The 10,584-nt window shown below is 54.7% G+C and overlaps 2 protein-coding genes across 3 annotated transcripts; one reads left to right on the top strand and one right to left on the bottom strand.

Moving 5' to 3' along the window:
• Nucleotides 1–53: 53 nt before the first annotated feature.
• On the top strand, nucleotides 54–2,480 carry CDCA3 (cell division cycle associated 3). 2 transcript variants are annotated; one of them, XM_030321572.2, is made up of 6 exons: nucleotides 54–426; nucleotides 517–812; nucleotides 1,066–1,195; nucleotides 1,469–1,762; nucleotides 1,885–1,988; nucleotides 2,125–2,480. In XM_030321572.2, the coding sequence occupies exons 2-6, from the start codon at nucleotides 693–695 to the stop codon at nucleotides 2,281–2,283; spliced, it is 807 nt and encodes a 268-aa protein (XP_030177432.1). In that variant the 5' UTR covers nucleotides 54–426; nucleotides 517–692; the 3' UTR covers nucleotides 2,284–2,480. The 2 variants fall into 2 exon arrangements, with proteins under 2 accessions (XP_030177432.1, XP_030177433.1); XM_030321573.1 differs by lacking the exons at nucleotides 54–426; nucleotides 1,885–1,988 and having other exon boundaries at nucleotides 433–812; nucleotides 2,125–2,212.
• Nucleotides 2,481–3,731: 1,251 nt separating this feature from the next.
• GNB3 (G protein subunit beta 3) lies at nucleotides 3,732–10,565 on the bottom strand. The gene is made up of 10 exons (XM_030321570.1): nucleotides 9,419–10,565; nucleotides 9,089–9,175; nucleotides 8,759–8,797; nucleotides 7,427–7,533; nucleotides 7,280–7,343; nucleotides 6,994–7,156; nucleotides 6,819–6,885; nucleotides 6,525–6,726; nucleotides 5,223–5,439; nucleotides 3,732–4,348 (listed from the first exon to the last, which is right to left on the bottom strand). The coding sequence occupies exons 2-10, from the start codon at nucleotides 9,143–9,145 to the stop codon at nucleotides 4,242–4,244; spliced, it is 1,023 nt and encodes a 340-aa protein (XP_030177430.1). The 5' UTR covers nucleotides 9,146–9,175; nucleotides 9,419–10,565; the 3' UTR covers nucleotides 3,732–4,241.
• Between the last annotated feature and the right edge of the window lie 19 nt (nucleotides 10,566–10,584).

Below are 10,584 nucleotides of genomic sequence, written 5' to 3'. Positions count from 1 at the left end.
AGATCGTGACCTGGCTGAAGTCGGACGCTTAACCGACTGCGCCACCCAGGCGCCCCTCATGATTCTATTTTTTAAATAAAATCATTTGGTTCTGAAACTGGAGGTCTGAAAACCGAAGACTGGCACTCCTCAGAGTCTCACGATGGACAACTCGCAGCCGGTGGCGGAACAAAAGTCCCGTATTCAGGGAGGTGTCACCCCTGAGCAAGCCAGGCCGCTGCTCATTGGCCCCACTGTCCTCATGACAGACGTCCTCCGAGCCCAATGGCCTCCTCACAGGAGGCGGGTCTCATATAGGGGGCCTATTGGCGTCTGCGTCGGCTCAACCAATAGAGTCAAGGCAGGGGGCGTGGCGGGAGGTTTGAAACTCGGCGTCGGGAGTTGAGGCTCGAGCTTCTGTGCATCCCAAAGAGGAATTGGGGCCCGGTAAGTGATTGGAATAAATTAATAAGTTAGAGGGCCCAGCAGGCTCGCAAGGAGCTGGCTTGTCAGCTGCAACAGTCGTTGTTTCCACAGAGGCCTCTGGCCCAGCGGCGGGGAGGTTCCTGAGCTGGGAGCAGGGAAGATCGGGTGGTCTGGAGGCAAGAGATCGGACGCGGTCGCGGTAATGGCTGAGACCTGAGTCATTTCTCACAGGCGTCCCCTCCTCGCCCCGGGTCGGGCCCCGCCCCACCTTCTTTCTCCTGGTTGAGATGGGCTCAGCCAAGAGCTCCCCGGTCACTCCGGCGCGGCCTCCGCCGCACAACAAGCTTCTGGCTCGAGTGGCGGACCCCCGTTCACCTAGTGCCGGCATCTTGCGCACTCCCATCCAGGTACTCTGGGGCGGAGGGGCGGGGGCAGAGTCTGAATTCTTGGGCCTCTGCCTAACCTGATTCTGAGAAAGCCCTCACACCCTCCTCCTCCCTCTAATTTGACACCTTATTTTCCACTTTCTTAATCCGGTTGGGGTAGGCTGAATGCCTGAGGGCCCTGGCAATACCTGCCTGGAATATCAACCTGGGGCTAGAGACCTGGGAGGGAAGAAGAGTCGGGGTCCAGACTTGTTTTAGCTTTTGGTTCTGCCAGGTGGAGAGCTCTCCACAGCCAACCCTACCAGCAGGGGAGCAGTTGGAGTGTCCTAATGAGGCCCAAGACTCAGATCCCCGCTCTCCTACCCTTGGCATTGCACGGACACCTATGAAGACCAGCAGCGGAGGTAAATGGTGGGCCCAGGGAATTTTGGTAAGGCTGTCACCTAGCACCCTAGGGTTGGGCCAATGAAGCCATTTTCCCAGAGCTCCTGCTCAAAGGAGCCTCCATTCTTTTGATTGAGCCAATCTCACTCTTCTCTCAACATTTTCTCCCTCGATTTCTCTCTTCCCAATCAATCCCTCACCCACTAGAGCATGAGTCCTAAAGTTCCTATATGTATTCTTCTTGCTGAATGATTTGTATCATAGGGTCACTATCTCACTTGACTTCTGTTTAGAGCCCCCAAGCCCACTGGCGAAACAGCTGAATGAAGTCTTTGAGAAAGAAGCCTCCAAATTGAATCGTCCTCCAGAGCTTGTTCTGCCCCTAGAGGCAACTTCACCTTCCGAATTGAACTTGCCTCTGGGCACCCAGTTTTCCCTTGAGGACCGGATGCCACTCTGGAGCCAGACTGAGCTCCCCTCCAAGCAGGTGTCCTCCAAGGAGGAAGCAGGACAGCCCTCACAACCCCCCACGGCCAGCCAGGGCTCAGACAAGCCCTTAAGAGACCCTGAGACTCCCCGATCTTCAGGTACAGAACCTAAGGGCAAGGATAGGGAAGAGAAATTGGGATAATGTCCACGGACGAGTGTAGGAGGAATAAACTGTAAACCCCTAATTTGGGTTTTGGCTTTAACTCCTTACCCACCCTAGGTTCTAAGCACAATAGACGGAAAGGAAATGGCAAGGTACTAGGGAGATCTCCCCTCACCATCCTACAGGATGACAACTCCCCCGGAACTCTGACACCACGACAGGTAAAAGGAGAGAGGGTGAAAGCTGTTACTAGGAACCCCAGGATAGAGAGGTAGAGGGTGGGAGTCCTTTCTACCCAATCTTCCCTGTCCTGAACAACCCCCCTCCCTCCTCCAACTCACACACTGCTTTTGGCAGGGTAAGCGGCCTCCTCCCCTGAGTGAAAATGCTAGGGCACTAAAGGAAGGGGCCATTCTGGGAACTGGACGACTTCTGGAAACCGGAGGCCGAGTGTGGGAGCAGGGCCAGGACCAGGACAAGGAAAATCAGCACTTTCCAAACTTGGTGGAGAACTAGGCCATGCGTGGCCCCAGCACCGGGTTCACCAGGGGCCTGGTGATGTTGTGTCCTCACAGCCCCTTCTTTCCCTGGGAGACTGGAAAGGCTCGTTGTCTTCCACTCCCCCTAAACTACCAACTCGGGGGACCGAGCACTTTCTTAGGCTTTATTTGTGTCTCGTGTGTTTCTTGTATATTAAAGAAAGTGATTTTAAATTATGCTTTTAAGTGTTATGCCTAAACCTTGTGCTGGGCTTCTGTATGTAGAAAAGCAGCCTGAGAAACTTGTGTTCCCTGTCCTCCAGGCCTCTTCTATACACTTCCCTTAAATCCTAGTGTTCCCCCGGGGCTCTGTCCTTGGCCTTTTCCTCTTGCTCTCTCTAGGTGTTCACTTCTAGGGATTTAGGTATCACTTTCTTATATTCTAGTAACTTCCGGATCTCTCTAACCCTGACCTTTATCCAAGTGCCCCAGGCACTTCACAGGTAGTTTGTCTACAGTTGAATTTGTAATCCGCCCTCCCTGCCCCTGCCGCCCCCAAAGCTATTCTTCATCCCCTGCTCTCTATCCCTGTAAATAACCGCGTTATCCACCCAGTTGCCCAAACCTGAACCTTGGCCATTATCTTGAATCCTTCCCTCTTAACATCCCATATCCTGGCACTTGGCACTCAATCCTGGTGATTCTGTATTCTTTAACCTCTTCCCCATCCTTTTCCCTGCCCCCTGTCCTATGGCTCTTGCATTTCTTGCCATCTACCTCCTGCCTTGTTTCTCTCCAGTCTCAACTCTCACCTTTTCATCAACCTACACCGCTGCTAGGGCAACCTTTCTTTTTCTTTTCTTTTTTTTTTTTTTTTTTTTAGTTTTCTTTTTTTTTTTTTTTAAGTGGTATTTATTTATTTTGAGAGACAGAGCGTGAGCAGGGGAGGGGCAGAGGGAGGGAGAGAGGGAGAATCCCAAGCAGGCTCCTCGCTGTCAGCACAGAGCCTGATGTGGGCCTCAAACTCACGAAATGTGAGATCACGACCTGAGCTGAAATCAGGAGTCGACCGACTGAGCCACCCAGGCGCCTGAGGGGTGACCTTTCTGAGAAGCACGTGACCGTGAAACTACTCTGCTCAAAACTCTTCAGTTGTTCCCCATTGCCCTTAGGATAAAGTCTACACCCTAGCCTGGCATTCAGGGTCTTTTATAACCCCATTCCTTCTCAACATAACCTTCCTGTAGAGACGCACCATAGGCAGGTTGTAGTCAACTATTGTGTGTATGCTCCCCCAGCCACCTGGTGAGCACCTTCTCCACCTGACCTGTCTCAGGCCTTCTCTGTGAGGCTTGGGCTTCTGCCTGCACCCTACTCTGCCCACAAGCTGTCTGGTACCCAACCTTCATCCCTGCACCTATAATGCTTTATTACTTGAGTTAGACCTGCATCTTTTTGGAACAGAAGTGGGGCAGAAGCCAGACATCCCAGGCCTGTACACTTTATTGCAGGTGCTTTAGGAGAGAAATAAAGAAGGTAGAAAAGGGAGAGATCATGAAGGAGACAAGGGACAGGATCTTAGTGGTGCCAGAGCCATAGTCACAGGGCTGAGTGCTCTCTGCCACCCAGATCTGGATAAAGGTAGTCGCTCTGGGGGGAGGAATTCTAGGGCCTGGGGCCTCAGACTGGAAGCCTGTTAGGCTTGCCAAGGGCTGGGGAGGGGTCAGTTGTCCTTGCTTATTAAGGGAGAAGCTGCAGGACCGTGGAGAGGGGAGACCATGGGAGGAGATGGGGCAGTTCTTTGCCCCCGTGTCCCTGATAATGCCTCCCAAAGGCAGACTCCCCATTTTTCCCCACCGCCCTCAAGGGACAAAGCTGGGTGGGAATGGCAGCTAGGGTATAGAAGAGAAAACTTAAAGAAACCTTAGAAAAAAATTGGGCAGGGGAGGGGCAGCTGTGTCTTCGTGGCCTTTTACCTCCCCTCCTCCAGCCTCCTTAGTTCCAGACTTTGAGGAAGCTGTCCCAGGAGCCAGTGGCCACAGCCATCCCGTCAGCTGTGACCCCCAGGCAGCTGACCCTGTTGTCGTGGCCAGAGAGGACGCCTGAGAAAGAGGGAGAGGAGTCAGCCTGCTTTGGCAGACAGTTCATGTGCACATGTAGGAATTCTAGGTTAGACTGGCCATGGACTCTGAGCCCCTGGTGGGGACTGAAAGAGGATTAGCCCTAAGGGGCAGGATTTCTCTCGAGGCCAATGTCTGTGGAGGGTGGGCGGGGTGCGGGGCGGGGAGGGACAGGAGAAGGCTGGCAGTGTCAGTGTGCTGTGAAAAAAGCCAGGGGCACCTTGATGGGCCCTAGAAAATGGGGAGGTAGCTCTTTAGTCTCATTACTATGTTTCCAAATAAAGAGACTGAGGCCCAGAGAGAAGTGACTTGCCCGAGGGCCCTGAGAGCCTAAGGGACAGAATTCAGATTTGGATCCTGACCCTCTGGCCAGTGTTGTTTTCATTCAGCACGTGGCCTCTCCCAAGAGAAGAAGCCACCCCATCTGATTCAACTTCAGACCAGGGTGGTCCTAGATAAAGCCCCTAGGTTGGGGTCAGGGCCCTCAGGTCACTCTAGACCTCCTTGATGGGGCTTCTTGCAGTTTCCTGAGATTGCCCTTTCCTTCAGTGGATGCCCCTGAAACCGCAGAGGCCCTGGAAATCCAGAAGTGACTGGACATTCAAGGTCCACAGGTCTGGGGTGACACAGAAGCTCCTTTCACGGGAAGCAGCTATCTCATTAGGTGGTGGAGAAGGGCCACTAGAGAAGATGGCCCTAGATTGGGAGCCAAGGGGGACTAGATTCTAGGGATAGAGCTCAGAGTCATCCAGGAATTAGGGAACAGTGGTGAGAGGGTCCCAAGGAAGGAAGCTAGTAGGAAGGTCCTTCCAGCTGAGGTGGCAGAAGTGTGGGGGGGGGCGGGGGCGGCCCTTACCCACACGCTCGCCCTTCAGGGAGTCCCAGATGTTGCAGTTGAAGTCATCATAGCCTGCGAAGAGCAGGCGGCCGCTGAGGGAGAAGGCCACGGAGGTGATGCCACAGATGATGCTCTCGTGGGAGTAGGCAGTCAGCTCCTGATCTGCCCGCAGGTCAAACAGGCGGCAGGAGGCGTCGTCTGAGCCTGTGCAGATGGCCTCTCCGTTGGGGAAGAACTGAGAGTACAGGTGGCAAGGGGGTCAGGACTCAGACCTGGGCAGCCCGCTACCTCTCCTGCTCTCTCCCTGGCTCCTGCCCTGGTGGCTCCAGAACAGGCTCTTTCCCTCAGCCTCTCTGCCTATCCGTCCCCCAGTGCTCTTCACCGCTGACATTTATCCCACGCCAGCCACATGCCAGCGGCTCCCCTACACCCTTCACCTGCCCCTCACTACAGCGCGGCAAGCAGACTTTATTTCCACATTGCAGGCGAGAGCCTGAGGCTGAGGGAGGGCGGGCAGCTTGCCCAGGGTCACATGGCTAGAAGGGCGGCGGCTGTCCCAGACTCCAGGCTCCAGGCTGGATCAGAGCGTGGAAGTACGGGGCCAAGTGCAAATGCATGACCTGAATCTCATCACGATGAAATGTCAGATAAACTCAAATGGACAGAAAGCCTAAAGAAAACTGGTTTGTACTCTTCAAAAATGTCAATGTCACGAAAGACAAAAGTAGAAAAAGGTTCCAGTTTAAAGGTAACTGAAAAGATATGGCAAGGAAGTGCAATACATGTCCCTGGACAGAAACAAAACAAAGCCAAACCGTTGCTATTATTTTTGAGATAACTGGTGAAATTTGAATATAGACGATAGACTATATCGTGTCAATGTTAAATCTGATTTTAAGAATTATACTGTGGCTACAGAAGAAAATGGCCTTGTTTTTAGGAAACATGCACTGAAGTATTTAAGGGGTAAAGAGTCGTGATAATCTGCAACTTGCTCTCAAAAGACCGAGGGGAAAAAACTAATAAAATGTATCTGTAGCCACATCTAGGTGTATGTGTCTGTCTGTCTTTCCATGCTTCCCTCCCTCCCTCCATGGAGAGAGAATGATAGAGCAAATGTGGTAAAGTGTTAGCAGTGAATCCCGGTGAAGGGTAGACGGGAACTTTTTTGGTTACTCTGGAAACTTTTCTGTAAGGTGAACTTATGCCAAAGAGGAAAGTAAAAAAAGAAAGGGGTAGGGAGCTTGGGCCGGGATGAAGGATGCATGTGCTGGGTGTGGTGAGGGGTTCCCGGGAGCTGGGGTGCAGAGCGGGGCTCACGCAGATGGCGTTGATGTCCGACTCATGGCCAGTGAATGTCTGCCGACAGGTTCCCTCCCGCACGTCCCAGAGCTTGGCGCTGGCGTCACAGGCCCCCGAAATGAAGAGTTTGAAGTCAGGAGAGACGGCCAGACTCATGCAGTCCCCTGTGTGTCCCACAAACACAGTCTTCTGCTGCCCAGTCTCGATGTCCCACAGAGCACTGCCGGAGGAGAGGAAGCTGTCACACTGTCACAGAAAGGCCAGGACAGAGCTGCGCCCCAAGCCCCGGCACCCACGGTGTTCTGTCCTCACCAAGTGGTGTCCCCGGAGCTGGTCACAATGTTGTTGTCATCCAGGAAGCGGCAGCAAGACAGATAACCTGGGGGTGGTCAAGACAGCGCCCTGGCTGCAGGCCCACAGCACCCTGGTGCTGGGGCTTCCCTGGGCTTCTCGCAACAGGGACTGGAAGAGAGGGTCTCCCACTTACCTGTGTGAGCAGACAGCTCCCGGCTGACCTTGACATTGCCCTCACGGGATTTGAGGCTGTAGATGGAGCACATGTTGTCCAGCCCCCCACATGCCACAAAGTTCCCTGACGGGGCATAGGCACAGGTCATAACCCAGGAGGAGCGCAGGGGGATGGCATGCACCTGTGGGAGGGTGGGCAGAGGCAGGACCTGAGCAGAGCTCCCAGGTGGGGAGGGCAGGGGAGGGTAGGCACAACGAATGCCCCAAAGGAAGGACAGGGGGATGGAGGGGTGGGGGGCAGCTACCTTATTGGTGGTATAGGTGTCCCACACGATCAGCTTCCCGTCTTGCGAGGCACTTACGAGCAGCCTGGGCAGAGAGCACCCCATGTCACCCAAGCCTCTCCTTCCTGCCTCCCCACCCCCGACCTCTGGGTGCCTCTCAAGTCTCACTTGGAGTCGGTAGCCCAGTGCATGGCATAGATCTTGGCCAGGTGTCCCCTTAACGTCCGCCTTGTCCGCATCTGGACTCTCCCCACGACCTCTAGGCCAGACACCAGCTGTAGAAAAGGGGGCACTAGAAATCAGGGTGAGTAGAACACCTACCTAGATGTCAGTGTCGCAACCACTGATCTGCACAAGTTTCTGTTCTGTGCCAGGCTCTGGGTCAGGCCTCCAGCCTTAGAGAAATAAATCTCTGCCTTGGAGTGGCTTCAATTGATGTGGGAGAGACCATGCATGGCTAGTGGCACGTCACTAGGTGTTTGACAAGCACCTCTCCAGTGTGGGATGGAGGAGGAGGAGACAAGAGAGAATGATTTCTGTCATGTAAATAGTCCCACCTTGACCAGTTTCAAGCTGCCAGTGTGAAGTCACCAAACACGGACTTGGGAAGAGACGCACACATTCGCGGTCCCAAGCCACTGGGAGCTGGGTCCCATACAACACCTGCAGATGGTTATCTCTTTCCCTGGGCACCCAGGGCAGCCCCATGACCCTGAACGGCACCTCCTGAAATTTGTGGTCCTATGTCTCTTAAATTCTATCCAGCTTCTAGACTTAGGCTCAGGCTCGAGTCAGTGGCCTTGACCTGTCATTTACTTGCTTTGGTATCTTGGGCAAGTTACTCGCCCTCTCTGATCCTGTTTCCTCATCTGCAAAATGAGGTTTACTGTAGCATCAACTCATGGTGTCATCATGAAAATTAAACGCAGTTACGTATCTAAGCAACTTAGCCCAGTGTTTGGCTCGCGGCAAGTGTTCAGTAAATGTTCCCTCTTACTATTAACATATTTAATCCAATATAAGGTGCCACCAACTCTAAGAAGCACCAGGCCTCTAGGTATCACTGAGAAAGAAAACATGTTGCCCATTATAAATGTAAGGCATCATCTATTTTTGGACGCATCTTGATCTCAGAGATGTCACAATGTGAAAAGATGTGCCCTTAGAATTGGTGGAGGACACGATTAGAAAACTAGTAACTGGTCTATAAGGGCTTTGTGATTTGCAAAGCACCGTCCCTCTCCTCATCCTCACCACCCTGTGAGAGCATGTGATCATTCTTGTGTTATGGGTGAGGACAGGGACATCATCTGCATTCTTAGCTTCCAGTAAGGGGCCGGCCCACAGCAGATCTCACTAAATGTTTGTCGAATGAATTAATCAATGTGGTTCCTCATTCTAGGGACACGCTGTACTAAAGCTTGGGCACCAGGGAGCTTCCCTCCCCTCCCCTGCCATGCCCTCCGGCCCTGCCTTAGGGGGTAGGACAGGAGGTCTCACCTCTGCCAGAGTAATGTCAGCACAGGCTTTCCGGGCATCCTGGGGAGGGGGCGGGTGGAGAAGCAGACATCAGGGGAGCATCAACACAAGGTGAGGGTAGTGGGTGCATGGGCCTCTGAGGTAGGTGGGCTTCGGGGCTCTAGGGTTTGGGGGACATCTCAAATTTGAGATCCACGTTCAGAAAGTCTCTGGCCACTTCCAGGTCAGGGTTCTCTAAGGTGTCACTCAAGAGTAAATCCAGCCCCCTTCCCCCCCACCCCCATCCACACTCCCTCGTGTCCCCGGTTCCATGTTTTCTGGGGTCCCCCTGTGGAAGGGCTCTGGGGTTACGGCAATCTGCTTCTTGAGCTGCTCCGCTTCCTGCCTCAGCTGCTCCATTTCCCCCATGGCTGACAGGTTGAGGGGTAGCTCCGGCTCCTGTCGGGAACAAGGGGTAAGCGTGGGGGGGGTCCCCACCAGGCCACGTTTCTGTCCTCTCCCCCGCACCTGACTCAGGGGCTGGAACCCACTACAAGAAATTGAGAGACGACTGGGTGGCCTGCACCACTGCCTCACCAGCCCCTTCACGTTTGGAGCCCTGCACAGCCAAGCCCAGCCCTGCCCGAGCCCTCCCTGCAGCCCCCAGCCCCAGACAGCCGAGCCAGGCCAGCCCCCTCTTACTTGGACTCTGACTGGACCTCTCCCAGGTTTCCAGGCGCTTCCTCACTCCCTCAGCTGCGACGCCAACCCGTCACCTGCCCCGGCTCTGCTGCCAGAGGAGCTGGCCTGGCCTGGCCCCAACTCTGGGGGTGGGGGGGTCAGGGGGAGCACTGACAGAGAAGGGTAGGGCAACGACAACGACGACGTCAGGCAAATGAAATCAGCTGGCAACGGTGTGGGGCGAGGGCAGGAAGGGAGGTGTGCAGCTTCCAGAGAGACTTGGGCCCAGCCTGGGGCGGTGGGTAGGTGGGAACAGGGATGTGGGGCTATAGAGAGCAGCAGCCCCTCACAAGCCCTGGAGGGAAGAGGGGCTGAGGGGTGCTTCCTGGGCCAGTCTCCCTGTAGGCAGAGATAAGAGCATCAGGCCCCATGGGATTAGAGCAAAGCTGTGAGGATTAAAGTTTGGGGTTTGGGAGGGGGGCAGAAGAGCAGAAGCAACCACAGCTCCAGCCCCCCCACCCCCCACCCCGCCAGGCCCTTGCCCCCACCAACGCTGATGATCGTGGCAGTCAGGGCCTGCCTAGCAACCAGTCCAGGAGCCAGAATAGGAGGGTGAGAGGTGGCTCATCGTCAATGCCCAAGATTTTGACTCTTAGTTCAGAGTTGTGGGGAAGGGGGGGTAAGAGGGTTACGGTGAATATGGGGAGGGTGCAGGCAGGAGCTGAGATTAGAAGGGACTGATCTGGATAATCCTTCTTCTCAACAAACCCCAACCAGCTGCCCCTGGGTCTGATCCTGGGGGGTGGGGAAAGGCACAGGGGATCCAGAGAGGAAGATGGACGGGCCTGTCCCTGCTTTGAGTGGACCAAGGGTGGGAAGCGGGAGCAACCCCGACCCCGCTCCCATCTGGGGTTTGGCCCACTCCTTGCCACCATGACTCACGGAGTCCTGCTGGGGCTGTGAAGGCTGGAACCAGAGGGATCAGGCTGCCCTATGTCTCGGTCAAGCTCAGAGAGGGAAGACGGGGCTTAGAGTTGGAGGCCCAAGGAGCAGCTGTCAGGGGTTTAGGTCCATTTGCATGCGGGGAGCAGGTGGCCGAGATTTCCCTGACAAATCACAGGCTTTGAGTGGCCCCGCCTCTGGGAGGCCCAAAGACACCTGTCTCCTCCCAGGCCAGCCACAGCCAC

Source organism: Lynx canadensis, chromosome B4 (genome assembly GCF_007474595.2).
Source record: "Lynx canadensis isolate LIC74 chromosome B4, mLynCan4.pri.v2, whole genome shotgun sequence".
Lineage (NCBI taxonomy): Eukaryota > Metazoa > Chordata > Mammalia > Carnivora > Felidae > Lynx > Lynx canadensis.
The sequence above is the reverse complement of the archived record's forward strand: the minus strand, read 5'-3'. Positions and strand labels throughout refer to the sequence as shown.

What these genes read in the sequence shown, in the direction of transcription:
- GNB3 (XM_030321570.1), bottom strand. Translation starts at nt 9,145, where the DNA reads ATGGGGGAAATGGAGCAGCTGAGGCAGGAAGCGGAGCAGCTCAAGAAG. An exon ending in AGCTCAAGAAGCAGATTGCC is followed by an intron (nt 8,798 to 9,088) that starts GTAACCCCAGAG and finishes CCCCCTCCCCAG; the next exon opens with GATGCCCGGAAAGCCTGTGC. An exon ending in CCTGAAGGGCGAGCGTGTGG is followed by an intron (nt 4,349 to 5,222) that starts GTAAGGGCCGCC and finishes CCTCTTTCTCAG; the next exon opens with GCGTCCTCTCTGGCCACGAC.
- CDCA3 (XM_030321572.2), top strand. Translation starts at nt 693, where the DNA reads ATGGGCTCAGCCAAGAGCTCCCCGGTCACTCCGGCGCGGCCTCCGCCG. An exon ending in TATGAAGACCAGCAGCGGAG is followed by an intron (nt 1,196 to 1,468) that starts GTAAATGGTGGG and finishes ACTTCTGTTTAG; the next exon opens with AGCCCCCAAGCCCACTGGCG. An exon ending in TGAGACTCCCCGATCTTCAG is followed by an intron (nt 1,763 to 1,884) that starts GTACAGAACCTA and finishes TACCCACCCTAG; the next exon opens with GTTCTAAGCACAATAGACGG.